The 27,975-nt window shown below is 54.4% G+C and overlaps 2 protein-coding genes across 3 annotated transcripts; one reads left to right on the top strand and one right to left on the bottom strand.

Moving 5' to 3' along the window:
• Nucleotides 1–521: 521 nt before the first annotated feature.
• PXMP4 (peroxisomal membrane protein 4) lies at nt 522–3,789 on the bottom strand. The gene is made up of 4 exons (XM_040576272.1): nt 3,622–3,789; nt 3,194–3,256; nt 2,569–2,767; nt 522–1,582 (listed from the first exon to the last, which is right to left on the bottom strand). Exons 1-4 carry the CDS (start codon nt 3,759–3,761, stop codon nt 1,319–1,321), a joined length of 666 nt encoding a protein of 221 aa, XP_040432206.1. The 5' UTR covers nt 3,762–3,789; the 3' UTR covers nt 522–1,318.
• Nucleotides 3,790–3,918: 129 nt separating this feature from the next.
• On the top strand, nt 3,919–27,738 carry ZNF341 (zinc finger protein 341). Of its 2 annotated transcripts, XM_040575843.1 has the most exons (15): nt 3,919–4,004; nt 7,874–7,984; nt 9,338–9,525; nt 10,344–10,496; nt 11,181–11,420; nt 12,548–12,743; nt 13,969–14,053; nt 15,123–15,313; nt 16,288–16,481; nt 18,571–18,779; nt 20,205–20,301; nt 21,877–22,009; nt 22,457–22,568; nt 23,355–23,425; nt 24,607–27,738. In XM_040575843.1, the coding sequence occupies exons 1-15, from the start codon at nt 3,974–3,976 to the stop codon at nt 25,119–25,121; spliced, it is 2,526 nt and encodes an 841-aa protein (XP_040431777.1). In that variant the 5' UTR covers nt 3,919–3,973; the 3' UTR covers nt 25,122–27,738. The 2 variants fall into 2 exon arrangements, with proteins under 2 accessions (XP_040431777.1, XP_040431778.1); XM_040575844.1 differs by lacking the exon at nt 24,607–27,738 and having other exon boundaries at nt 22,457–22,642.
• The last annotated feature ends 237 nt before the right edge of the window (nt 27,739–27,975 follow it).

The raw sequence follows: 27,975 nt of genomic DNA on the forward strand, positions 1-27,975 counted from the left end.
AGCTTAATGACCCTTGTGATATCGCACCGAAATAATTCCTGACATACTGGTTTCATGTACCATCATTAAGTGAATGAATGGTGCAGTGTCACATAGAAGTATCAGTGCTTACCACTATTAACAGTTTGATTTCATCAACTTTAAAAGTTTTTGTTTTGATGAAATGGAGCATTTCTCAGCCGTCCAGTCAACCCCCGGTGAAAGCCCAGCGCTTGCTGTTTGTGGGACTCAGCAGTGCATTTAAAAGGAAGAGCCACCTGGATATTCCTCCATGAGGAGGTCATGAGGAGCCAGGCCCAGCAAGAAGACTGCACCAGCTAGAGGTACATTTGAGCTTGATGACACCTAGCACATCCCACTGTTGCGGGGGGTGGACTCTGGACCTCAGAGAAACCCACGGGCTTCCACCAAACTGAAAGTGCATCCCACTGCTACGTATAAAGTATCCAGCGTGACAGCCGAGGGCACGCAATGTGCCTCAGCCTGTTTTCAAAGGAGTCTAAATTGCGTAAGTGTTTTTGGTATTTAATTCAAGCAGCTTTCAAAAGCTTTACAAATAAGTCTTAAATAATTACAGGGTATTAAGTTAGTGCACTGGGTAGAAAGACAGATTCAGCCCAAGTGGATGAGAGAAACTGAGAAAAAAATATTCCTTCCAAGCCTGATTTACCACACTTGTACAAGAGAATCTTAGAAGTTTTATTCTCAAACATCTTATTGCCTCCCCGAGGGAAGAAAGATTGCAGAGGAACTCTCTTAGGGAGCACACAACCATCCTTGCAATAGTTTAGAGATCAAGAAGTTATGTCTCTGCTTCCAAAACCGAGCAGGGCTCCCACTCCCATCTTCCCACGACAGGGAGCACAGCAGCACAGAAAAACGCTTCCATCTTGTGAGAATTCAGACAACTCCTTGAGCATTTTTTTCATGATTAGACCTATTCCCCAATTACTGTCAAGCTGCCATTTTATAAGTGTATTTCCTTTCTTAAAAGGAAAGGAAAACCCAACCAACCAAAAAAACATTCATAGTAAAAATAAGGCATCTTTAAAAGAAGACCGATTTTAACTGAAGGTTCCCAAGGCATTTTACTCCCCCTGAGGCATTGCAACAAGTTTCTGTGGGGTATTAACTCGCTCTAAACAGAGCTAATAGAAGCCTAATCACAACGTTTTGGTCAGGACACAAGAGGCAACTCTCCTTGATAGATGTTAATCAAAAAAAAAATTATAATAATCAGTCAAGAGCGACAGAATAACCTTTTCCCTTAGCTGCTGGAAGGCAGCATCCCATTCGCAGGTATTTTCCAAGGAACCAGCTACTCGCTTGCAGGCCTTTTGTTGTAAATGAGGAAGTCAGAAATGTCGTGCCACACGTTACTGTCGTCATACAGATAGGTCATGGAGGCCTGCAGAGACGGTTGCAGAGTCTGTCGGTGGTACTCAAAGAGCCAGAGAACTGTTCCCCATACCAGAGCAGCAAGGAGTGGAAAGGGATCCTGCTTTGGCTGCAGAACATAGCCCTTTTCCACCGCCAGCCGAGACAAGCCAAACAGGATACGAGACAGCAGGTACATAACGATCTGCATAAAGAGAAAACCCAGAGAACATTAGGAAGAGAACCTAGCCAGTAAGTCTGGTCAGGGGAAGTGATTTAGAAGCGATAAGCTGCGCAAGAGAGGCAGGAACAGTTTACCCAATGTAACAGCAAACAGACTGTAGGTTCACATATCAAAAAATCTTAAACTGGAGATGTTTGTGTCTTCCTTATGTCCTCAAAGCCTTGCTTCCCTGCAGGTGCTCTCATTTAGTAAGGAGTAGATTACACCTGATGCAACAGATCTTTGCAGTTGCAGATCAGTTGCACAACTTTCATCTTTGCTAAGTTAACACTACCCCAGATGCTGCTGTCGATAGTCACAGAGCAGCCCTGTCAACCTGCCAAGCAGATACAGACAGGCTCGGTAGTACAGACACATCCTAAAACCAGACCGAAGGTGCTGTCTTGCAGGGGATTGCACAAGTAGAACGCTTCTGATTAATCTGTGTCTGTGTTTTTCTGACCCAAACTGAAGCCGGTAACAATCAGCTCTAGATCAGACTCCCCCTGAGCAGCTTTTGTCAGTTTAACCAATTCAGTTAAGCGTAACTCTGTAACCAGTCATTTTCTACAAACAACAAAGCTCAAGCTTGTGGGTTTAACTCTGCAAGCAAGCAGGCCAGGAGCGCAGAGGCAGGCGGTTACCACAGCTCAGAGAACGTGTGGGGGAACCAGGTGGCTTTGGGCTGGGAAGCCGTCGTCCTAGATATAAGTGCAACTCTGGAGGCAAAGCAGAGCTGTTAGCTCTCAAACTGCACGCTGTCCCAGAGGCACACAGCCACCTCTCCCAGCACTTGAGTGCGGAGCAGTCAAAAAGAGAACTTGTGCAAAGAGGAATACTGTAAAGGGGTCCTGCCACACAGCAAGGACCACCAGAGAGTATGCCACACTACGCCGGCCAGTTCCTGGCACATAACCACCCATCCGTTAGTCTTTTTTGTCAACCCAACGTTTAACAACGACATTTACCTGGCTGTTGATGGGATTGTTCTCACCAAACACTAACCAACCCCCAATGCAGGCTGCAAAGAAAGAATGAAATGGAATTTTTTTCCCCTGTAGCCAGGACTGCAATGCCATCAGCCCCTTGTAGGTGAACACAAAATACGCCAAGTTCCGGGAATGAGTGTACGTAGCCTGAGCAATCGATTTCAGTTTCTCTCTTAAACTGAACAAAAGAAACAGACAATTAGGAGAGCAAACAGGCAGCATCACCAGCGACCAGCCCGGACCTTACATCCCTCTGGCCTGCCCACCTCGACCATCAGCTCTGGTACCCCAAGAACACCTTCTGCTTTGTGAGGGGGAAAACACAGACTCAGGGGCACCCATCCGAATTCAATCAAAGCTCTTCTCACGTTGTGCTTCTGCCTAATTCTACAAAGGCCCGACCCCCAGACAAGTGAGTGACCTGCATGACTGTATGCATTTGTGCATGTGCTTGCACACAAGTTATCCTGCCTAGTTACTGCAACAACGGGCTAGGAGCACGGCTCACGTATCCTCCTGCTTTTAAACCTGGGCCTTTTGGGAACAACGAAGACGGAGTAACTGAGCAACAGCACCCTAGGCAGCAAGGAAGCAGGGCTGGTACCTTCCACTCCTGAACAGGAAAGTCATCACCAGGGCGTGGGGGGCACGAATTTTTGCTCCGTAACTGTAAAAATGAAGAAACGTTTCGGAGTTTTTGTGCGACAACACTAAACGAGCGTCCCATCGGTTAAACGAGTGCCCCGCTGATTAAATGAGCCCCCAGTTGATTAAACGAGCCCCCCACCGATACCCAGAAGACGCCACCGAAGCGACCGCGGTGTCCTTTAAGCCGCTTTACCCTCGCCAGGCCCTCCCACCAGCCGGGCCCGGCGGGCGGCAGCAGCACGCCCCGCAGCCAGCAGGGCCGGCGGGGCCCAGCGGCGCTCCCACCGCACCCCCCACGGGAACGGGGCGCACACCCCCGGCCCCGGCCCCGGCCCCGGCCCCGGCCGTGCCCCACGGCCCCGGCTCCCCGCCCGCCGCACTCACACGGCGCCGTTGCGGAAGCCCTTGAGGACGGCGAGCGCGGCGCGGTGGCGGCGCTGCCGCAGGAGGGCGTTGACGGCGCGGAGCAGGGCCTGCAGCGGGACGCGGGGCGCGGAGCCCGGCGCTGCCCCTCCGCCCGCCATGGCGCCGCGCTCCCCCGCCCCGCCGCCCCTTTCCGGGGCCGGGCGGCCGCCTCCAGGCCGCCCCCGCCGGGCCGGGCCGGGCCGGGTCCCTCCGCGGCGGGACGAGGCCGCCCCCTGGCGGCGGGCGGGGTGGGGCCGCCCCTCCTCGCCCCTCCCCTCCCCTCCCTCCGTGCCCGCCCCGGCCGCCGGGTCGCGGCCGCCCCGGCTCCAAGATGGCGCAGGCGATCTTCGAGGCGCTGGAAGGTAACGGGCGGCCCCGCTGCGCGCCCAGGCTGCGCCCCCGCCGCCGCTCCCAGCCGAGGCCCGGCCCGGCTCTGCCCCCCCCCCCCCCCCCCCCCCCCCCAGACCCGCATCCCCCCCCCGGCTCCCCGCTGCCCTCCCCGCCCTCCTCCTGCCGGCCCCGTGTCCCCCCGCTGCACCGGGTCCCCCCCCCCCCCCCCCCCCGCCCGCTGGCCCCGGCGCCCCGCAGCCTCCCCGCGCTTTGCCCTGCCTCGGGTGCTGTGGGGTCCCCGTCGCCCCGCTGCCCCCTGCACGCTGGGGTGCCCCCAGCACCTCCCTGGGGTAGCGGTGTGGCTCGGGGAGCACCCGTCAGCCCCGTCAGCCCCGTCCCTGCACACTGGGGCACCCCCGACATCTCCCATCCCCGTGACCTTGCGTTGTGGGGGCTCCCCATCACCTCACTGCCCCCCGCGCATTGGGGCACCCCCGTCACCCCCCTTCCCAGCAGACAGGAGCAGCCCAGTCCCCAGGGCACCCCGTCACCCCTCGCTCCCCGTCCCCGGCCAAGCACGCTCGGTCACGGCCACCAACCCAGGCTCCGGGGTGCCCCCTTTACCCCAAACCCGGGGCTCAGGCTGCAGGATCTGTCCCCGCTGCTGAGCTGCGCCCCCCTCCTGCCCCCGGGCTGCTTCTCCCCCCTGGGCATTTGTGCATGGCTCTGTGGGTCTGTGGGGCGTGTGGGGCTCTGTGGCATGGCCAGCGCCTGGCTGCGCAGGGAACGGTTTGTGCTCGGGGTCAGCCCGCTCAGAGGAAAGCTGTTTCCCAAAGCATTTATTCTCTGAATTGGATCACACGTGTTTTCCTTTACGTGAGGGGACGCCGCTGGCTGAAAGGCCTTGCAGCGGCACCATTGCCCTCTGCTTTAGGAGCAGCTCCTGCGATCGCAGCAGCGGGAAGACGAGCAAGAAGCGATGCTTTGGGTCAGGTCACTTGGCGCGTTTGACAGCACTTTGTGTACCGTCGGGTGCCCGGTCCCCTCTCCACCATCAGCTCCTCATTGTGCTGGTTTCATCGCCAAATTCAGGAGGGCAAAACATCTCAGCAGAGCGTTTGTTTTGTTTTGTTTTCCAAGCCCACAATAATTGGCAGCTCTTGGTATCCGAGCCTATTTGTTGTGTTCTGTCAGTTAGATTACAAGTTGGTGGTGACTCGGCATCTGAAAGCAGTCGTGTCAATAGTCTTGGATCGTGTCAAGTCAATAGCCTTGGATTTTTATCCTGGCATCCCTCAAATCCTTGTGTTTTGGTCAGGTTCTAGGGAATGCTTGCTGCTGCTGGGAAGGCAGAGGTGGCTTTTTAAAGGTCTCACGGCTCCAAAGAACACCCTACAGGCTGCTGCTGGCTGTGCTCAGTGCAGAACTGCTCCGCAGCTGTCTCACGGAGCCTGGGGATGGCATCAGTACAACCCAGTAGCTGTGCCTGCGTGGCCTGGTTGGCTCCTGAACCTGGGATGTAGTGGTTCCGCTCCGTGTTACGTGTGTCACTGTGCATTTAACTCGAGAAACTGGGGGGACTCCCTGCGTGTCTGTGCTAAAGGGAGATGGACGAAGAGCAATTGTTTTGGTTGTCCCAGGCTGCTGTTCTCTGGCTGCATGCGATGCCGATGCTGCCACAGCCCTGCCTGTCTGTAGGTTTCAGTTTCTCCTCAAGCCCCTTCCTGCACGCCGGACCGAGGCCATCACGCGAATTTTTCGCTCTGAAGAGCTAGAAAGAAACCCAGGCGCTAAGTGCTGGGCATAGCGAGCCTGGGGGTCTTGGTGCAAGCGAGATGGGAGTAATTCGTCATTTCCACTCTTTTTGTTTATGTTCATAACATACTGAAACTGAGCATTTGATCCCTGGTTTTATTCTGTGTCCTGTTAGCTTGCTTCCCCCGCAGAAAGGCTCCGTTTCCCTCTGGTTTGGATGTGCCAAGCACAGCCTGCAGTGCCGCCTTTGCAGTTGCCCAGGAGATGATGTGCAGAGCAGGAGGTGGATTTTAAAGCCAGCCTGCGAAGATCCAGCGGCGTTGTGCCGGCGGAGCTGGCCTGCAGGAGGGACCCGGCTCCGTGTGGGCGCAGGGCTGCAGAACTGGCCCCGCAGCCTTGCTGTGCCTCTGTGATCGATGTCCAAGGGCTCCCTTCGGCGCGGGGGTAATTTTACGGAGGGTGTAAGGCGGCGTGATCTGCTCGTGCCCTCTGCTCCCCGGCAGCGGCAGAACGGTGCTGTCCCACCAAGGAGGCGTTTGTGACCTCTCCTTGGTGAAAGACGATGGATGGAAAAGGCATTCGTGGAGTGCCACTGTTCATTGCTTCGTGCTTGAGGTGCAGGAGAAAGGAGTTTTTAGAGTATCTTTAAAATGCTGCGGGTTCTGCATGTGCTTCCCGTCGGGGAGGTAACATCCTTGCTGTCCAGGAGAAATTCTAAAATTGCAAGGGGAACTTGTAATGGTGAAGTGAGGCTGTCGCTTCTGCTGCGCTGTGCCTCTATGCCGGGCTCTGTTGGGCCGTTTTACTTTCCTTCCTGGTGCTGTTGGCCAAGTGACCTCTCGTTGGGTTCTGTGCTCACCTGCACGGTTTGAAAATGAGTGCAGGGACACATTTTCTCTTCACTGCAGCATGTAATCCTGAGTTCAGAGTTAGTCAGAGCTTTACAGATTTCTTTTTTTTTTTTTTTCCAGATCCGCAAAGATCTTGATGAAAAGTAAAAAGCAGTCTATGAACTTCCCCCTACCCCTTTCCCCGTTAATCTCCACATATGGCCTTGGCATGCCATTTATTGTGTTTGTGGGTTTCTTGTGATAAAGGAATTGGTAGAGAGGAGTGGTGCATTAAAAAATCACCCCTTTTAGCTATTTTTTTCATGATCAGGTTGTTCTCTGATTCTTTACCTATGATTTCTAAAAAGAAAAGGAGTGTACGGGGTGTGATGCATCGGCCACGTGCTGCTGGCCAGGCTGTGTCCCCAGGCGAGCAATCCCCAGCTCCTGTATTTACCTAGAACGTTTTAGAACATTTTAGCTGTGGTGCAAAATATTTGTGCCAAAGCAAGCGAGCTCGTTCTGACAACAAATCTGTCTGGGTGTGCATGCGCTCACGGAGTCCCGGGGGAGATGGAAATGACAGAGAGTCACCGGCAGCTGTGAGGGAGAGGCACCTGCAGAGGCTCTCAGCGCTGGGGGCTGAGGGAGCTGTGGTCCTGCCCGCCCGCGTCGCAGCACCAGGGCGGCAGCCGGTGGCTGAGCCAGGTCCGCCCCAAAGCATCTCTCCGAGGAGCCTGTGCTTAATCTGTTCTTTTTAAGGCTGTATCTGAATCCTCCTGTAGTTCATAGCCCTGTGTCTGATCAGATCCAGGAATGCTAACCTTGAAAAGAGGGAGGTGTTTCTCCTGCACCGTACAGGAGCTCAGGTGCGGGCTGAATCCAGGTTGCTGCACCCCAGGCATTTCGTCTTCAGCGAGCTTGGTGGCTTGCTTGTGCTGTATCCCACGGTGTCCCCAGAGAGAGCCCCTACATGGGCTGCATGGCCCCTGACATCCCAAATATCAGCCTCTGAGCTCTTTTCATACCCGCTGTTTGCAAGCATCCTTCCTCACTGCAACAAGTGCCTGAAATGAAGCCCTCTCTCAGCTTTCTTGCCCTTCTTCCCTTCCTTCTCCTTGTACCAAAGGAGTGTACAGGGACAGGTGGGAGCGTTGCTTTAGTGTTACTGCCTGCGGAGCAGAGCGCTGAGAAGGTCAGAGGGGCTCTGTGGGGAACACTTCCCTCCGCGACTCATCGTGAGCAAGCTCCCGGTCCCCAGGTGCTCTGCATTCACACCACCCTCCATTCACCACCTGTGCTTTGTCTCCTTCCAGGAATGGATAATCAGACGGTGCTGGCTGTGCAGTCCTTACTGGATGGTCAGGGAGGTGTAACGGACCCGTCTGCTCAAAGTGTCAGCTCCTCCACCGCCATCCAGCCCATGGGTGAGTCCCGAAGTGGGGGAGAGACAGGCAAGGGGTGGTGGGCTGCAGGTCTCTTCCTACGGCGCGCTCTTGTGACTACCAGACCAGGCACCCTGTTTGTGCAGGGCGCTGCTGCAAGCGTTGTGACCCCTCAGCGGTGCCGGGCAGAGCAGGAGGAAGGGGCAGAGCAAGTGCCCAGGTGAGCAGAAATGCTTTTGGGCAGGTCGTGGCATTAGGCTGGACTATGCGTTTCCGTTAAAGGTACGGAAGAAGGGAGCAGCCACTCTCTGCCATGACTGCGTGTTCATATTTTATTATTTAACGAGCCATTCCTTGTCCTCTGGGGATGTCCTAGTGCAGTCACTGAGTGTCTCATCTGTGTGGCTGGATATGGGACCTGGTGGCTCATGTGCACTCAAACTCTCAGTGCTCGCCTACGACAGGGGGTACTGCGTTGTCCCCGGGCTCCCCGCATGCTGCAGGCCGGCAGTTTGGCTGGCAGCAGCCCCGCCAGCCAGTTCGGTAGACTGATACGTTGAGCCTTTCCCTGTGAGCATTTTTTTTTCTCTTCACTCTTTTTCCCCTTGTGTGGCCACTGGTCGGATCAACTTAGACAGTGAGTTCCTGAGGGATCCCATGAGAGAAAAAGCCTCTTGCAGTGACCAGAGTCTGAGCTGTGCTCCAGGAGAAGTTATGGCCATGTCCCCAAAGCAGACAGGAGGTACAGCTTGTGAGCCACGGAGTATTTTTTTTTCAAGAGGTTTGAGTCTGACTGGCTCAAGTGAAAAAAGGTGTGAGCTTATGTGATTTGCTCGTGCTGCAAGTTTCCTCTAGGCTAATGATAATTGGGTTGGGGTCTGCTGCCTCTAACACCAAGTCGAGGCACCAAAGACCGGTGGTCTTGTTGCGGGTGGGTCTCAGACAGAAGCCGCCCTTTGCTGTGTGCCCTGCTGCATGTTTCTCATCCTTTGTGCAACCTGAGCAATAAAATCTGCCTCAGCCAGGCTAATGCAAATGCTTTGGAAGAAGCTACTTTAACTAACAGCAGAATTTGCTGGGGGAGCAAGGCTTCTTGGTCGTGTCTTTGGGATGAGAGGACAGGTGATGGGATTCAGCTTGTCAGAGGGCGACAGCAGGGTTTTGTCTGTGGGAGCGCAGCCAAGACGGGCTTGTCCACATCAGTTGGCTTTAGGGAGAACTTGGCATCGGGGAAGAAGGACAGTTGCGCCTGATCTCTCCTGACGATGATGTCCGTGAGGTGCCAAGACACAGCGGGTGTCTGCTTCCTCGCCTTTACTTGTTGTGGTTGTCGGGTGTAGCTCTGGGAAATGCTGAAGAAGGCCTGCAGCAGCGATCTGTTTCTCTTAATTGCAGATGACGAAGACGTCTTCCTGTGTGGGAAGTGCAAGAAGCAGTTCAATTCCTTGCCTGCCTTCATGACCCACAAGAGAGAGCAGTGCCAGGGAAGCGCCCCTTCCCTCTCAACAGTCTCGCTGGCCAGCAACAGCGTGTACAGCCCCCCCATCACAGCGGTGCAGCAGGCTCCGAGCGCCAACCGACAGGTACCTTGCTGCGGGCCAGCAGGCTCTGCCACCCTGATTTTGGGAGCGGGGGGACCCCTGCGTGAGGCTTTCAGGTCCAACAACGCCTCACGATTGACCTCTGTCAGTTGCGGTGCTGTTGGCTTTCGACCTCATGGTTAAATCTGTCTGGTCCTCTGCAGTGAGGTGTCCTTCAGCACCGAGCGTCTGATAGCCCTTTTTCTGGCTGGGAGGGGTTTCCCAGCGTTTCTGTGTTACAGCCAGGCTTTGGTTCTGCTCAGGAGCCCCAGCGTCACCACCTGGCAGGTCTGCGGCGTGCTTGGGTGCTCGCTGCGCAGTGCTCAGTGGGGAGAAGGTCTCACTGGCTCATGGGCAGAAGAGGAGGGCAGTGTCTGTGGCAGCCTCCTCCCTGCATTTCTTTCTCATTCTCCTGCAAACAACTTCGCCATCTGGACCTGGAGCAGCCTCCCTCCGTTCTCCACCTTTCCTAGCTGGGGCGAAGTGTCCAGTAAAAGCCTGAGCTTGTCTGTGACCAGTTTGTCCCGCAGATCTTCTTTAATAACCACAGATTTTAGCTGTAGCCAGTGTCCACCTTCTCAAGGCACTGTCATCTTTTTTACCTCCTTTTCTGAATGAAGAACATTTCTGGAGCTGCCTTATTGTTACAGCTAGGAACTACTAGGGACTCTTAGATAATTACTGTGGCTTTTCACAGCCTCTGGCCAGCAGATAGCAGAGACTCAGAGGCTCAGCAGAAAGTAGTGCCGTAATTTTTCTGAGTTTATTATTCTGTCCCGTTGCTGGTCAGCAATGCGTCATTTTATTTCTTTTTCTTTCAGCAAATTTCTACATACATCACCGTTCCCCCATCACCTTTGATTCAGACCCTGGTGCAGGGGAACATCCTGGTTAGCGATGAGGTGCTGATGTCGGCCATGTCTGCGTTTACATCCTTGGACCAGCCCATGCCCGCGGTGCAGCCCCCGGTGCAGGTAAGGGGCACGCGTGGGCCTGGGAGCGCTCACGGCTTGGGGCTGTGGTTGGGCAGCAGGAAAACCCAGCTGGCTGATCAGAGTCTAGTGATCTGCTTCCATGTGGGGTCCTGGGCACCTTCCCGCAGTGGGACAGCCAGCCTTGGGTGGGAGCACTGGATACGTGACAGGGTAACTCCAGGGCCTGCTCTCTGCTGGTGTCCTTGTTACTGGATGCCCAAATGTTTGTCCTGTGGTATCCCTGGCTTTCTGTTGCACTGACGTGTAGTTGTTGGCTTTCAGAGTCCTTGTCAGTTTGCCTCATGTGTCTCCCTCCTGGGATGGTTGTTCTGGGCTCTCCACAGGGCTGGCCAGGCTGGGCACACTCCCCTTGCTCTGAAAATGCCTTTTCTAACCATAAGGGTTAAAAGCTTTAGAAACGAAGCAAAAAAAGCAGTGGGGCTTGGATGCTTGTGTTCTGGAGGAGACAGTGCCTACTGACAGGCCAAACCAGCGTGGTCTGATCCAACCTGATGGTTGCACGGTGCTGTGTTGTGTCAAGACACCCCCGCTGTTCTTGCAGGTGCCCTTTTGTGTCAGGGCTGGGACTGTGTGTGAGGGAACAGCCCCTCCAGCTTCCTGCTGCTACAGTAGGGCTGTGTTTTCAACGTCTCGTCTCTCTGTCTTTCCCTGTTCTGGTTTTAGAGCAGCCTGAATATGCACGCTGGGGCTGGTTACCTCTCGCAGCCCCCCCCGCCGCCGCCTCCCCCGCCGCCGCCTCCTCCTCAGCCCCCGCCGCCTCCCCCGCCAAGCCTGGGGGCTCCGGGACAGCCCAGCGCGGGCGGGGGCGGCGTGGTCGAAGTGTACAGTGCTCCTGCTCCTCTGGCAGCAAGCAGCTCGGTGGAGATCCAGGCGCTGGGCATGCAGCCCTACCCGCCCATGGAGGTAAGGCTGACCCCGGGGGCTCCGTCCCCCTGGGCCTCTCGGGGCGAGTCAGGCAGCAGCGCTGCTCGGGGGTCACCTGGGCTCGAAACGCTGAGTTAGAGACTGGGAGGATATGTTAGGTTACTTGACAGTGATTATTTCCTCTGGGAAGAGGTGCTGGTCAGAAAGGTGTCAGCAAGGTGAAGGGGGTTCTGAGAACACGAAGAGCAATAGAGAGGGCTGGAGGCCTTGGCTGATGCGGGCTTCCTGAAGGTGTTGCAAGCAAGAGCTGAGGGGAGGCAACTGTCCCAGAGGGGCGCAGAGTACTACGCTGCACATTGCGGGCTTCAGTGGAGAGAAATATTCAATCTGAATATCAGTGAGCTTGACAAAGGCAGCTTCTCAAGAGAGGCACAGGCAGGAATGGATTTACCTGGGGGTCAGCTGTGCACAGCCTCCGTGCTAGCGTCGCCATCCTCGATGGAAATGTTGGGCGTGAGAGAGCTTTGCCAGCCTGCCCTTTGTAGCTGGCGTCTGACCTGGCAGTGCGAGCGTTCAGAACTGGGTGGGGGTGTTGGATACCTGGCACTCCATCTTCATTTATCAGGGTGGGAAACAGAAACGCCCTGAACCCATATCACCGTGGACTCTTTTACTCTAAACATCCATTTCTGGTAGCAGCACTGATGCAAGCAGCTCTGCTTTGCCACCTGGCGTTTTCTTGTGCTCCTCCTTCCCCTCCGCAGTCCTGCCAAGGCAGGCACCTTCAGGGTGGTGTGAGCCCACGGGCTCAGCGGTGATGGTCCTGGTCACCTGCTCTGAAGGGACGAGAAACTCTTGCAGGCACTAGACATAGCTGGGTACTAGAGGTCTCCTTCAGTGTTTCTTTGCTGTTCTGTTCTTGCTGTAGTCACTCCCGGGTACTTCGTGATGTTCAGCAAGAGTTTTGCACTGTGCGCATTGTTAGAGAGACACCGTTGGATTGGTGAACCACAAATTTGGTTGTTTGGCAGGAGGGAGAAAACTCAGCCAGACTCACAGCTTGGTGGGGCAACTGTTGCTGGAGTTGGCAGGTGGTAGGAGCTGTGCTAGTCACAGTGTCACGCTGTGTAGCAAGCCTCTTTTCTCTGATAACTGGACTCTTGCAGGTACCAAGCCAGTGTGTGGAAAGCCCTGTGTACCCCTCTCCCCCTGTGTACAGTCCTGGGAAGCAGGGCTTCAAGTCCAAGAGCACCAGTGCTCCCACACCTTTGACCAGCTCAGGAGGAGGCAATGTGGTTGGTTTTGATTCCACCTCCGCTGTCAAAAGTAGGCGTTCCAAAAATGAGAGTGGGCTGCAGGAAGGTAAGTGTCCTTATGGCAGGTGCCCTGCGCTAGTCTGCAGGCCGCCGCGCTTATCCTGTGCCACAGGCTCTCCAGGTGCAGTGGGGTGGCACTGGCTGTGCCTGCAGCTCCCAGGGAGGACACCGTGCCCTGCCCGAGGCTATCAAGAGCAGGTGAAAATGTGGATGTGCTTCTTCATCACCTCTGAGTGCACGTGAAAGGACTGTCACTGTGCTGCTGCATGGGCGAACTTGTGCTAAACCTGTGCAGCTCCACACTGATTGGATCACGCTTGAAAACGGGGAGATTCTGCGAAATAGGGTGTTAAAGCTTGGTCCTTGTTCTCCAAAGCAATAATGCCCAGCCACAAGGTGTGTGGGCTCGATGAGACCCGATCCCGCAGGGCATCTTACAAAGAGCTCAGCAGATCCCCTCCCTTTGGGTGTTTCGCTGTCTGTGAACAAAACACGCTCCCGGGTGAGGAAGGACAAGGGCGTGCCCAGTGCCAGGACAGAGGAGCCACAGATCCTCCGCTGCCCGTTACTGGTCAGAGCCTGCCCTTTACTGGTGCGGTGGACACGTGTCTAGCCAAGTGACGAGGGAGGTCCCAAGCAGGAGGTGGAGGAAGGCTGCGTGGCCTCCCTCCAGGAAGGTTGGGCCCATAGAGTTACAACAATACCAGGCTTTAACGTTGTTTGCAGAGGTGTGAACGATCGTGCAGGCTGCAGCTCTCAGTCCAGAGTTTCCTAGAGCAGCCCATGGCTCTGCTGTTTTCCATTGATTTATACCCCATCGTAGTAGACAGAAGATGTGGCTGACTGATCTTCTGGATGGGAGAAATATGCATGTGCTCTGGCTGATGGCTGACCTTGGTGAGTTCATAGGAGAGACAGAATTGGGGCCCTTCCTCTCACTAATCTTGTGTCTTTTCCTAACACCCAACAAGCCTTTACTGTAGGTACTCTGTAGCGTAGCTGGAAGGGTCCCTGGAGTGGTTAACGCCCAAAAAGGATTCCCTGTCCCCCACTTCTGTTCTCCTCAGTGCTTATAGAGTTAGCTCAGGCTACATTAAATACATGCTTGTCCCGTAGCCTCTCCTTGATCTGGCCAGGCAGACCTTATCCTTCCATGAGCCCTTTATTATTGGTCCTGAATAGTCATGTCTTGGGGTGAGGGCCCTGCAGTGCAGGGGGAGGCAAGGTTATGCCACATCATCTCATTCCTGTGCACACTCTTGCTCTTTCAGGGAAACCAAAGTCCCCCAAGCTGAAATGCACTTACTGCGACAAGGCCTTTACCAAAAACTTTGACCTGCAGCAGCACATCAGAAGGTAAGGGTGACGTTAGTCCGGGCACAGCAGAGTCCCTGGGGTGGATCCCTGAGGGAGTCTGCGCAGCCCAGTAGACCTTGCATTTGTCGTGTCTCCCAGAATCCGTGCTGCACTGGGAGGTCATCCTTCATCCCCCTGCCTCCAGGACTGCTCTCCCCCACAGTAGTTCAGTAGCTGGGGTGAAGGCTGCATTGCAGACATAATTTTCTTGCTGATTATGGGCTGAGACCAGAGCCTGCTTTCCCCACTGATGAGACCTTGAAAGCCACAGCTGTTGTTAGCTGATTGGTGGAGCGGTGTCATCTCCACTGCTTCCCTCTGCCCTTTCTTCCTCCATCGCAAGCTGCAGCCTTCCTGCTTGCAGGAGGGCTGGTATTAGCAAACCATAAGCCAAGCTCAGTGTCTACACGGGGAGCTCTTACAAGAGCCAGAACTCTGGCAGGAGGCAGTTGAAATCTTCAGCATTTTCTCCAGTGGAGACTGCTGAGCTCAGGACAGATGAGAAGGAACAAGTGGTGATTTTGCTCCCCTTCCCATCCTGGACTCCTCAGGTGACACACTCCACGTGTCAGAGCCAGCTTTTTCTCCTGCAGCAGAGGAGGAGGGCAGAAGGATGTTTCTGCTGTGCACAGCAGGGAGCAAATTCAGAGAGACTGGGGGACTCCAAGTTAGAAGCCACGTGTGCAGGGGAGGGAGGGGTAACAGGGAAGAAGAGGCTTGTACCCTTGAAAAGAATGATGGGGCCCCAGGGGTCCATGCAGAAATCCCAAACTGAATGCCCTGATGTTGCTGCAGAGCTATTTTCCTCTCCCACTTCTTCCTTTGGTCCCTTGTTATCCCCAGACTGTGCGTGTTGCATATGTGTGCCAGGCTTGTTTCCCCCAGGCCTCTGACCGTCCTCTTACCCTGGTTGATTGGGTCTGAAAGCCCTTGTTTGTCTGGTCCAGGTGCTGATCTGCTAAGCAGAGAGTTCCTAGTGCAGTCCTGCAGCAGCCACCCCACCACGGTCCCTGCCCGGGGACTGCCTCCTCTCTCTGCTGGCTGCTGATACGGTGCCTTCTGCCTTCAGTCACACAGGCGAGAAGCCCTTCCAGTGCATCGTGTGTGGCCGAGCCTTTGCCCAGAAGTCCAATGTGAAGAAACACATGCAAACCCATAAAGTCTGGCCTCCGGGGCTGGGCTGCACCATCTCCCGCAACTCCATCACAGTGCAGGTCATGGCCTTGAACCCCAACCAGACGGAGGATGAGGAGAACACAGGTTTGCTGCCTGGGAACGTGAGCTAGGGGCAGAGCAGTGATGTGAGGCCTCCACACATCCCTATGTCTCTTGGTCCCGTACAGGGAAGGAGCTGTGTGCACTGTTTGTAGTCCTGCTGTGGGGTTTAACAGCACACACCAGGGAAATGCACCAGATGCCCGGGTCACATTTGCTCAACTCTAGCTGGCAGCTGCGTCCTTGGGTGCCCCCAGCCTCTGCCAGTTCAGTTGCTGGTGAAGACAGGGGCTCCAGACTGTGTGCCAGGACATGCACAGGAGCAGGGAGAACCTTTTTTCCCCTTTTCACTCCCTGGCAGGTGCAGCACTGGTAGTGCATGAGCCACCCTTGGCTGCTCTGGTCTAGTGGCTGGGCAGGCCAGTGAATTTAGCACACCTGGTGCTCCGGCCTGTTGGCGATGTGCAAGTCATGCCTGGGCTGGGTCCGGCCCCAACAGCCAACCGAACATACTTGAAGCAGAGAAAAGCTTCTTGATGGTGTCCGCATGTCCTTTCTGCTGGTAGCCCCAGTCCTAGGCAGGAGGGGAGGGAACAGCACTGTGGCAATGTCATACCTAGGGTAAGGTCCCTGGGAGCTGCTCTCTGCAGACAGCAGGGCTGCTGCTGGCTGGATGTGACCACCTGTCCCCTGCTGGAGGTGGGAGAGAATCTGTCACTGGTTCCCTGGATGGGGCCTGTCACGCTGACAGGGCACAACAATTACGTCCCTGGAAGCACTGGTAAAGAGAGTTGGTCAAGGAGAAGAAGATGGAGTAGTCAGAGCCCTTGGTCATCTGTAGGCAAACTTAGAACTAGGCCGTTAGAGAGAGATTCTGATCTAAAGATCTGCCTTTGAAAGGAAGAAAGAGCCTGGATCCAGAGCCAGGCCTGGGTGTCTCTCAGCAGCACAGAGCTTGCAGAACAGCTTTCAGCGCTGTCTTGTGGCAGCTTGTGACTTTCTCTCTCCCTTTTCTCCAGGTTTGACTCAGCCCTCGAGGAACCCCGCACAACCGCCCCAAGACATGAGCCCCATGGAGGAGAGTGAGGCAGGCAAACTGGAAGCCAAGCAGGTTGTCTTGATCGACAGCTCTTACCAGTGCCAGTTCTGCCCCAGCAAATTCAACACCTATTTCCAGCTCAAATCACACATGACACAACACAAGAACGAGCAGGTAGGAACCAAGAGTATCTTGTGGTGGTGGTGAGATTAAGGCAGGATCGCAGGGTCTGTCCTGAGCGTGCTGCTTGCTCAGTAAATGCTTGCGGTGCAGCTCAGCTCCCTGCACGGCTGGGTTGCAGCTGTGTGCTCTGGGTGGCTTTGAAAAGCTCCCCCGCCCCGTTGAGCCACTGGTGAAAAATTGGTCAAGCAGGTTTGGGTGGCTAGAGGAAAAAGAAAAGAGGCAGAGTCCAAAGTTTTCAGCGTAGGTAGCAGCTCTCAGGCTGTAGGCTGGTCACTGCTGGAGCGTTGTGGTCTCACCCATTCCGGTGTTTTCAGGAGCTCACGCCGACACCCCTTTCTCCTACCTTGCTTTCTTGCTTGTTTTCTCAGGGGAGTGCCCAGGCAGTCTGTGTTGGCAGAACAAGTATCGTGTGGAAGTTGAGTAGGTTTGGCCCAGCTCTCAAGATGTGCAAGAGGCAAGGGCTACAGGGGTTCACTTCCTGGAGCTACATCTGCTCCTGGGCCTGGTCTCACCCCAGAGGTAGAAATGGGAAGGGAGCGAGCCGTGCTTTGGGCTGTGTGAAACTTGTGTGTCCTCTGCAGCTGCTGGCCAGCAGCTGAAGTGGCTGGGAGTGTCAGGGAAGGAGGCTGGTTGTATGGGGCTAGCTGTGCCTGGTGGGGTCCTTCCCTGAGCCAGGTGAATCAGAGAATGGTTTGGGTTGGAAGGGACCTTAAAGATCCCCTAATTCTAACCCCCTGCCATAGGCAGGGACACCACCCACTGCATCAGGTTGGCCAGGGCCTCGTCCAACCTGGCCTGGAACACCCCCAGGGATGGGGCACCCACAGCTTCCCTGGGCAACCTGTGCCAGGGCCTCACCGCCCTCTGAGTGAAGAATTTCCTACTAACCTCTGATCTAAATCTCCCCTCTTTTAGTTTAAAACTATTCCCCCTCCTCCTGTCAATATCTGATTGAGCAGAGTTGCTCCCCATCTTTTTTATAAGCCCCCTTTAAGTACTGACAAGCTGCAATGAGGTCCCCCCAGAGCCTTCTCCTCTCCAGGCTGAACAGCCCCAGCTCTCTGAGCCTTTCTTCACAGGAGAGGTGCTCCAGCCCTGTGGACATCTTCGTGGCCTCCTCTGCACCTGCTCCAACAGCCCCACAGCCTCCTGGTGCTGGGGGCCCAGAGCTGGACGCAGGGCTCCAGGTGGGGCCTCAGAAGGACAGAGCAGAGGGGCACGATCCCCTCCCTCCCCTGCTGCCCACTCCTCTGCTGATGCAGCCCAGGACGCAGTTGCCCTTCTGGGCTGCAGGCGCACACTGCTGGCTCTTGTTGAGCTTTTCATCCACCAGAACCCCCAAGTCCTTCTCTGCAGGGCTGCTCTCAGTGAGTTCTTCTCCCACTCTGTGCTCAGGCCAGGTAGATGACATTGGTTGGTCTTTCTTTGTCAACTGATGCGGTCACTCCATCGTAGAAAGCCACCAATTGGTCAGGCACGATTTGCCCTTGATGAAGCCGTGCTGGCTGTCTCAGATCACCTCCTTGTCTTGCATGTGCCTCGACGTTGCTCCCAGGAGGATCTTTTCCAAGATCTTGCCATGAACTTGCCAGGTCCTTGTGTGTCAGCCCGATGGGTGCTGTGCTGCAGGAGTGCAGTTCTGGTTTCTGTTCAGCTCCCAGCAGTTTCTGCTGCTGCCTTCACCTAAAGCTGTCAACCGTATTTTGGTGCTGAGCTCTTCTGCACTGTTCTTCCCCATGGGAAGAGGATGTTTTTTTTTTTGTTTGTTTGTTTTGTTTTTTACTGTCATGTTGTGCTCCTGCTGCAGTCGAGAGCTGGGTTTCGTCGCTCTGCCCTGACTGAGCCCCGTAGCCAATGTGTGAGCGTGGTGGGGTGCTCTGGGAGCCTTGGTGCTGTTTTGTTCATAACATCAGGTCAACTACTCCCCAGTGCAGGGAACTGAGGGGCAGCAGTTGCGTTCTGTAAAGTGCCCAGTTGCAATGATTTCCGAGCAAGGAAGGCTGCTCTGTCTGTTGGCGGAGGATTTGCCCTGTTTGTCCCCGTGGTGTGCCCCTCCCGTTGCTCTCCCTTCTTCACCCAGGTGTACAAGTGTGTGGTGAAGAGCTGCGCTCAGACCTTCCAGAAGCTGGAGTCTTTCCTCGACCACATCAAGAGTCACCAGGAGGAGCTGAGTTATCGCTGCCACCTCTGCAGCAAGGACTTCCCCTCTCTGTATGAGCTGGGCATCCACCAGTACTCCCACAGCCTGCTGCCCCAGCACAGCCCCAAGAAGGACGTGGCCGTGTACAAGTACAGTAGCAATCGGTGCTCACAAGGCTTGTAGGAGTGAGTGTGTGCAGAGCGTGTTTGGCTGAGAGCGGTGGGGACGTCAGGGGGACGAGGGGGCTGCCTGCTCAGCAGCCACGGTTCTGTCGGGCACGCAGGTGGTAGATGGGGTTCCACTGGGCTGCTAGAGCCAAGTGTTTTGAATGCAAAGGGCCTTTCAGAAAGACAGTGAAGGGCTGGGTTCGGTTGTATGGGAAGAGTCCACCACTGCAAGAGCTCTTATCCCCCAGTCAGGAGTGAGGTGAGCACAGCTGAGTCTGCCCCACCCTGGGACAGTGACCCTGGGAAGCCCCTGCCCAGGCTGATTCTCTAAACTGCCTGCAGCAAAGGGAGCGTGGGCTGTAGAAGCTGTGGCCAGGTAAGATGAGTTACTTGTCCTGTTCTTATGCTGTGAAGGGCTCTACCTTACCTGGAAAAAAGCCCTTCTACTCGTGTAGGGGGAAGGGGCAAGGGAGTTCTGTGAACGGCTCTCTGGAGCTGTTGAAATGCCTGTAGGGACATCAGGAAGTGAAGGAAGCCCAGAGGATACTGAAAGTCACCTCGGAGCCTAGTAAATAAATGCCTGCTACTTCTTAGACCATAACTTCTAGTCATCCTTGTGCTGTGGAGCTTCATCCTACAGCTTGCTATCAGGGATCTTTGGGGTTAGAGCCTTCCTTCTGTTTGAGGAGGTTTTAGTCTGCTCTGAGCAAAAGAAGCTTCACTGCAGATACACGGGGAGAAGAGTGCCTGTGTGCGTGTTCCTGGTCAACGATGCACGTACACATTGCCCATTACCAGCCAGGTCTGGCAGAGATCTCAGAAATACCACCAGGGTTTGTGAAAACAGGTGGAGAGGTCCCAGGAGCGGCAGCAATGTGAGCTGAAGCTTTGTTAGACACGGGGGACCCCACACTGGAGCCTTGCGGCTGCCCCAGCCATGGGTAACGCTGCTGTGCTGCGAGCCCACGCTCAGCTCCTTCGCTGGGAGCTGCTGTCTTCATGCACTGAAGATGGGAGGAAGTGTTTTAGGCAGAGCGAGATCTGAGCTGTCTCCATGAAGAGGCCGTGGAAGCTGTCCCCATGGAACGTGTATGTTCCTTTGTGGGTGCTCCCACGGGAGTTTGTGTGGATGAGCACTGGTAATTTAAAGGCTTGTCCGCCCAGTTTTCCAGTTTCTCCCCCGGTGAAGGATGCTAAGTGTGTGTGTGATCTGGCCACGCGGGTTGCTGAGGTGTCAGAGCACGTGGGTGGTGGTGGTATCATCTGTACCAAGCTGACCCTGCCAGCAGTCAGCCTGGAAGGCGGTTGGTGAATGCGCTGCGCTGCCCTGCGGGGGGTCTGCCTGCCGTGTGGGGTTTGCTGTCGGTAGCCTTGTTCACAGGCTCTGTCCTTTCTCTCCACATTCAGATGCGTGAAGTGTGTAAATAAGTACTCCACCCCAGAAGCCCTGGAGCATCATCTGCAGACAGCAACGCACAACTTTCCCTGCCCTCACTGCCAGAAGGTGGGTGAGGAACCGCTGCCTGAGCTGGTCCTGGACACGTAGCTGGGGCTGTGCGGGGCACGAGACCCCTCTACTCGCTCTCCTCTCCCTTCCTACCTCGCTATGGCCTGGCAGGCTCGTGAGGTGCTTTTCAGAGAGGCAGAGGTGACTGCACCTCTGGTCCTGGTCCCTGGCCTCACGCAGAATACATTCATCCTTGTAGTGCTGGCTTTTCTCCCAGGTCCAATTTGCTGACCAAATAAACAGAATTTGTAAGGAGAGCTTCCTTATTCCCATGACAGCACAGAACTGCGCTCTCTAGGCTGCTGTCCTTATTTCTTAAAGGCGGGTGCAGCAGTGGTGAGGCTGGTTTTGGGAAGTCTTAGACTGGTGGCACTGCCTTTGACCCACCATGGCTGGCTACCTGTGTCTGGAAGGGTTGTGAACAGAAATCCCTAGGTTCTGGGGCAGCTTGGACACCTCTGTTGCTGTCCCCATCTCCTGTTGCAACAGAATTCTCTGGGTTTCCCCTTGTTCCTATCTTTTGGATGAATGTTCTGTATCCTTGGCAAAGGGAAACCTTTTTGAGTGACGTGACTGGGACTGGAGCAATGCATGGATGGGTTTGGGCTGGAAATACTCTCTTCAGCATTGCCTTGAAACGGGTTTGAGGGACAGAATTTTGTGGGGTTTGAATTCTAATAAATTCCTTTTTGAAATCCGGACTAAAACTTGGACCCTTGCTCCTCTGCTCTTAGCAAAGGAAATGAAAACCCTGTGATAGGGGCAGGAACAGTCTCAAAGGGTTGTCCACTCTGTACTGAGGTAGCTAAGGAAGGAGAAACACGCTCCTGCCATGGTTAGTAACCCGTCTTTACCTGTCATCTCTCCACTTCCCTCCACCAGGAGAGAGAGACCCTTCTGCACCAGGATGGGGCTTTCAGCATGCAGCACGGGGGTTTGAAAGCCCACTGTCTGCAGCAGTATTTTTCACTTCTGTTTGTATTCTTAATAATACTGCTCTTTTCTGGAGATGAAAGAACACAGTCCTGGGCGTCAGAAATTCAGGGTCTTCTGTGCTCCCCGTAGACATGTGCTTGCAGCATCCTCATCAGGAATTCACTTAGCTTGGGTATTTCCAGTATCCCTGTCAGCCGAAGGAACCATTCATACTGATTTTATAAAGACCATGAGTGGGAGCTTTTGGTAATAGAAACCGGGAAGCACAAACTGAAATCATCACTGTGGGGGTAGGAACTGCTGGGGGTCCGTGCGCAACTGGTCCCTGCTGGCTCTGGCAGGAGCCTTAGCATCCATCTGGGGTGCTGGTCCTCAGCACTGTGGTGTTAGAAAATTTAGTAGCAATGTTTCAGCTCACGTGTTTCTTAAGGATAAATGGTTTTGTTGTTTGTTGTAAAGCTCTGTCTATATTTTCCTTATACAAAGCTAAAGGTTTCCTCAGTGCTTCCTTTCCAGAAAAGCCGTTGCTGTGAGCTGCTTGTGCTTTTTGTACAGGCTAAAACTCTTCTGCCCGTTCAACTCAGTGATGTCCCTTCTGTGCTACTGGCTCTTAGCCTTGTTTCTGTGTGCTGACAGGTGTTTCCCTGCGAGAGGTACCTGCGCCGCCACATCCCCACGCACGGTGCGGGCAGCAAGTTCAAGTGCCAGATCTGCAAGAAGTTCTTTCGCCGCGAGCACTACCTCAAGCTGCACGCCCACATCCACTCGGGTACGGGCTCCGCCGGTGCTGCAGTGCTCAGTGTCTCCGTGTCGTGGTCCTTGCTGAGCTCTGGTGCTCTGGCTATTGTCCTGATAACCAGAGTAACGGAGCTGACTGTATGAGTCGTCTCTAGTAATGTGGCTTTTAGGAGGTGTACGGCTTTGATTCAGTCTTGTACCCAGCACTGGACCAGCTAGAAGCAGGACACAGAACTGGCTTCCCCGCTGTCCAGGGTTGCAAAAGCTAGGGAAGCTGCCCCGGAGAACAAGAGCGGCACACAGTGGGGCGGTATCCATCTATTTACCCATAAGGCGGGGTAGGGAAACTTGGGACAGCTTCTAGAGAAGCATAGTGGCACTGCTGCCAGAGTGAATCCCGCACGTGACTAGAAGAGCCCTGTGCGACTGCACCTTCCCCGACTCATCTCTCTCTCTCTCTCTCTCTTTTTAAATTCAGGTGAAAAGCCTTTTAAGTGCTCAGTGTGTGATGCAGCTTTCAATCGGAAAGACAAACTCAAGAGGCATATGCTGATCCACGAGCCTTTCAAGAAATATAAATGTCCCTTCTCGTACGTAGTGTCTCCAGCATGGCAGCATGTCTTAATGGCTCGTTGTGGGGTTTGGAAAGGAAAAAATGTCCCTTGTAGGTATCCTAGGGTACATGTAGCATCTTCCCATCCTCTGCTTCTTGGGGAGGCAGGAATGCTGCTTGCTGTTGCGCTGGGAACCCAGAAGCCTCAGTTGTCTTTGACTTTCTGTGGGACCACATCACTTCATCTCAATTCATCAAGACCTGTAAAATAATGCCTACATGCGCGGGATGCTTGGGGGATTGCACCTGCAGAGCTCTGGGGAGGAGAGAGTATTATTTGAGTACCAAGCACAGGATTGCTGGCCTGACAGGGTCTCCCCAGCTGCACTTAGAAGCAGAGGAGCTAATGTACAAGCCAAAGAAATCTAGGTTTAGAAGGTCCATCCCCATATCTGTGGCACATTCATGGGCCTTCTGAGGTAGCCAAGACTGACTTCTCCCTGCTTCCAACCACCGTGTAGCTCCTTCCAACATTTTTCTGACTCCAACTGGGACCCTGAACCTGCTGCTTTTAGAAGAATTTGTGGCGAGGCAAAGGCGATGTGCAGCCTAGCAGAAGCCACGTGTCTCTGTAGCAGCCTGATTATTTCTCGTTCCCCTCCAGAAGGGCTGAAACACTGGGGCTCTGACTGTGACCACACGCAGGGACCCATCTGGGTTCTGCTATAGAGAAGGGTTGTGGATCTCTCTCTGGTCCAGGATCTGTTTATGTATCAATCCTCAGCTGATTCATGCTGCTGACCAGCATTTTTTGTTCTTACAGAAGCCACACAGGCTGCAATAAAGAGTTCAACAGGCCAGACAAGCTGAAGGCTCACATACTGTCCCATTCAGGTAAGTGCAGCTGGCCCCTGCCTGTGCTGCTGGTGGTTGGGAATGAAGCGGCTGCGATTCCCTGGGCTGTGTGGGAGTGTGTTACGGGAGCAAACCAGAGAAACAAGAGAAGGAAAATTGTGCAAGTGCTTCAGCTTTATATCCCCAGAAGTGCCAGATGTTCCCGATGGGTGCTTTCCCTGCAGTGTCCCTTCACTTGGCTAACACAGTTACTGTGCAGTTTTGTATGGCAGAATTTTCCCCTGCATATGTTAGTGTTTCCCAGATATGAACCTAACTTCTTAAAATAATTTATCAGCTTTAGATTTTTTTTTTATCTCTGTTGCTGCAGGCCTGTTTAAATGAGCTTGCATTTTACAACTGTGTCTAAGCTTTAGGCTGTTTCCTAAAGCAATACAAGTCTGTAAGCAGGGCCTGCTGGGGAGACTTCGCAGCAGAGCTGGATTACTCAGTGTGTTTGCTATCGAATATCCAGAGTGCCCTGTCCACTCCTCACTGATAATATCTCACATTCAAAATGAGATGTCTTGGGATTTGACTCCCTTCTTTCTGTGGTCCAAAAAAGGTGCTCCCACTTCTAGTAAAGACAAATCGTTCCTGTGCCCTAGGGAACTTTTTGATTTTTGTCTGTTAGAGTAAAACTGAATTTCTTTTCTTGTGCCTGTCACATCCAAAGCCCTGCCAGCTGTGATCAGACGGGACTGTGCTGGCAGTGCAGTGGATGATGTGTTTCAGACTACCTTTGGGAGGGAAAAAAAAGTGTTTGTTTTTTTTTTTTTCCTCACCAAATACATTTCTGCATTTTCATCACAATCACCTGGCTGTTTTTTTTTTTTCTTTAGTGATATTTTAAACCTCTTCTTTGAGGCAAGAATGAATGTTGTAGCTGTTTGTAACCACTGACATTCGAGGTGTAGCGGCGCATCCTTTACTGGTTGCATATTTGCCTGACACAACATCTCCTTAAACTCCGGGGTTTTTGTTTGTTTTAGTTAGCAAACTGAAAAGAATGGGGCTTCTTGAGTGAGGAGGTGGCTGTATTGAGCTTTTATCAGGGAGCTTCTGCTTGGAAGAGGAGGTGAAGCTGTCGTGCACTCCCTCTGGGTGCAGGTTTTCCTGAAGGTCTGTGCTGTGAAGCAGGGTCTCTAACTGAGCTCTCTCTCCTCCCACGCTGTGTGCAGGGATGAAGATCCACAAGTGCCAGTACTGTAACAAGTCCTTCAGCCGACGAGCCCACATGATAGAGCATCAGCGCTCACACACCGGCAACTACAAATACCGCTGCCCCACCTGCAGCAAAGGCTTCACGCGCCACAAGTACATGAAGGACCACAAGTGCCGTCTGGGCTCACCCAAGGACAAGGACCTGCAGCTCAGGAAGCCCCAGAAGAAACGGGTGGCACGGGGGCGCAAGGTGGGCCTGTCCATCCCCAACCAGCTGGCTCTGGCAGAGCTGAAAGACGGTGCCGCTGGGGAAAGCCCCCAGGACGACAGCCCGAACAAAGAACCGTTTCAGGAGTCGGACGCAGTCCTGTCCATTGTGGTGGGTGGATCAGGAGCTGCTGACTCAGACCTTGTCGTTCCCGGGCAGCCCAGCAGCATCACGTCCAATTTGTCCTTGGCAGAGCTGCAGGCTGCCTCGGACGGCCCCTGCACCATGCTGGCTGTCCCTGTGTACATCCAAACGACTGAGTGACTGTGTAGAGAGCCACTGTGTGGCTCAGGGCTGCTGCTGGGGTTGTCAGATGTGGTGCTGAAATTTGGCTCAGTGAAAAAGACCAAAGCTCTTGTGGGGAGGTAGATGGATATGGGAGAGAAAGGCTTTCATCTCCACTTGTTCTTCCCATCCTTGGGCAAAGGACTGCTTGGAAGCCACTGATGGCTACGAGGCACTGAAGGGAATGGCTCTGTTTTTTCTTGTCCCTCTGCATCACTGGTCAGCCTAGGGCAAGAAAGACTAAGATCCCTGAATCAGGGTGAGAAGAAGGAGCAAACAAACTTGCAACAAACAGAGCTGCTGAAATCAGGTGGCTTTGCAAATCACAGCCTGTCCCATCTGTGGTTTTTCTGGCCTGAAAGCTATATTGCCCAGTATTTGGGTGGCCTTTCCAAGAGCAAACAAATGATCCTTCCTAGTGGAAGCAAGTTCATCCTGAGATCCTTCGGGAACACTGTTCAGAAACACCCTGACAGACTTGTCTGGTATCTTTCTTTTCTCTGTCTCTTATCAGCAGAAAGATCACCGTGTCTGTACTACGTGTTATAAACACCATGGAGCTGGCACGCCGTGTGGAGTCGATGGGTGGGAGCAGCTCTGTGGTGCTGGGTCCGGGCACACATCTGCTTGGTGTTGCTTCCACAGCGGTGGTCTTACGGTTTTCTCCATATCCAAGGATCTCCAAGTGCCTTAGATATCAGCGAGCCCATCCTTGTAACAGTTGAATGTGACACCTCCCTTCTTGACACTTCTGTACAGTGGGAGAAACTAAGGCCTGGGCGAGGCGACCTGTCCAGGGTCACACAGGAAACCTGTGATGTGCCCACGAGCCAGATTTGTAGCATCTGCTCCAGACTGAGTGCTGCAGGGTACTGCTGTACTCCTCCATTAGCTGATTCCCAGCCCTACGTTCCCTTAGCTCAGTTTTATGGGCTGGTTAATAATTTCAGTGGGTCGCTGTCAGCGGGGTGTCAGTGGTCAGGGAGCAAGGAAGTCCTGTGTGACTGGAACAACTCTTGTTGTCTACACGGCGTCTCCGATCTGATTGCCGAAGTAGGAGTCCCAAAAGCAAGGCGGGAACACCAAGCCCAGGGCACCTAATGGGAGGGAACTGAAAATTGTGTAACGTTGGGAAAGGAGCTGCGTGGGCAGGCGTGGAGCCCAAAGTAGGCAGGAGAGCAGTCGAGCGTGGTTTTGCCTGCTAGGCTCCCTCTTCCTTCCCATGCCACACTCAGCCTTAGTTCGGTGCTGCCATGAGGTGGTCCTGCCTGTTGGAAAAGGGAACTTGACCCAGACCTGGAGAAACACCCCTGCTGCCTCGGGGTCCACCTGGGACGTGCTGTCCCCATGCTCTGCTCCCCACTGCGTTTTTCTTATTTCTTGTACAGGTCAGCAGAGCAGTTGGTGAATTTTGGGTGAAGAGCTGATCAGCTGTAGGTGCGAAGATGCTGCCGTTTCAGCCTGGGGGTGGTGCAGGGCAGAGCACTGGGTCAGTCAGCTCTGGGTACCGAACGCCTGGCTGTGGGGTGCCCTGCCTCACCTGCTGCTGCCACACGTGGCAACCTGTGGCTGTTTCTGGCTGCTGGCGCAGTCAGCCCAGCATTACTGCTCCCACTGGTCTGACCCTGGTGCCTGCCAGAGCTCCAACCTGTGGCTGGACCTCCAGGTACTCCTCTTGTGTCCTTGCGGTGTATTTTGCTCGATTCCGAAACCAGGAGTTTGCAGGAGGGCGCAGAGGAGAGAAGATGGGGCTGGACTCTTCAGAGGTGCAGAGGAACAGGATGGGAGGCAACAAGGATGTGCCAGAACATGGCAAATTCTGACTCAGTGGAAAGAAGTGTTGGTCAAGAACATGTCAGGCACTGTGACGAGGTTGTGGAGGGGCCGGGAGGTCGCGGTACCTGGTCGTACTCAAAACTCAGCGGTACCCCGAGCATCCTGCTCTGAGGAAACATGCTTGGAGGAAATGTTTCTGTGCTTCTGGGAACCTTCTTGTCTGCTGTGAAGGGCAGAGTTTATTTGCCCACAATAACTTTTAAAAGCAGTTCTCACGGGAGGGGAACAGTAGAAGGAACTAGGAAGAGTATATTTAGCAAACTGTTTTCCTCCCCTCTCTACCCACACTGCACAGTGTCATTATGTGGCTTCGGGTGCTCGCTGCAGCCGGGTCTGTTTTGAGCCGACAGCGCGTGGGCACGGCTCTCCTTCAGCTCACAGGCGGGGGCTGGAGGCATGGCCCTTCCTTTCGGGCCCCTGCTTCCCCCCAGCTCTGCTCACAGGTCAGCCAGTTGAAACAGGGTGCTGCAATCTGGTGTCCGCTGGCTGCACTGAATGGAATTCAAGGGTTGGGAGCAGAGCTGTAAAACAGCTTCGCGTGTGGCCGCGGGACGCTGGGGCCGAAAGACGCTGCACTGATGCTCGATACCTGCGTGCGTGCGTGGTGGGGCTGCGCTCACGGGCACTGCTAACTCAGCGCAGTTTTATCTTGGCCGTAATGATCGTCCTCTTAGAGTAAACCTCCGAGTGATCAGTGTGAGGTAACAACAGGGGGCCCTGAGCAGAAGAGAGGCTGGGCCGGGTGGCTGTGCAGCTCTGTGCCTGGAAGCCTTGTGCCTGTCTGATGAATGCTCCCGCCCCGGGGGGATTTGCAGAGGAAGGGCTGGGTGATGCCCGCGAGCCTGGCAGCTGCTGTCCCCGTGCTTCCCAGCGGGGCTGGCGGCTCTGCAGCTGCCCCAGGTCCCAGGTAGGTGGTCCTGGAGCCTTCGTGCCTTTGTTTGAAAAGGAACAAAATGCAGTCATTTAAAAGAAGAACAACACCCTCTCTTCTGCAGAT

Source organism: Cygnus olor, chromosome 16 (assembly GCF_009769625.2).
Source record: "Cygnus olor isolate bCygOlo1 chromosome 16, bCygOlo1.pri.v2, whole genome shotgun sequence".
Taxonomy (NCBI): Eukaryota; Metazoa; Chordata; class Aves; order Anseriformes; family Anatidae; genus Cygnus; species Cygnus olor.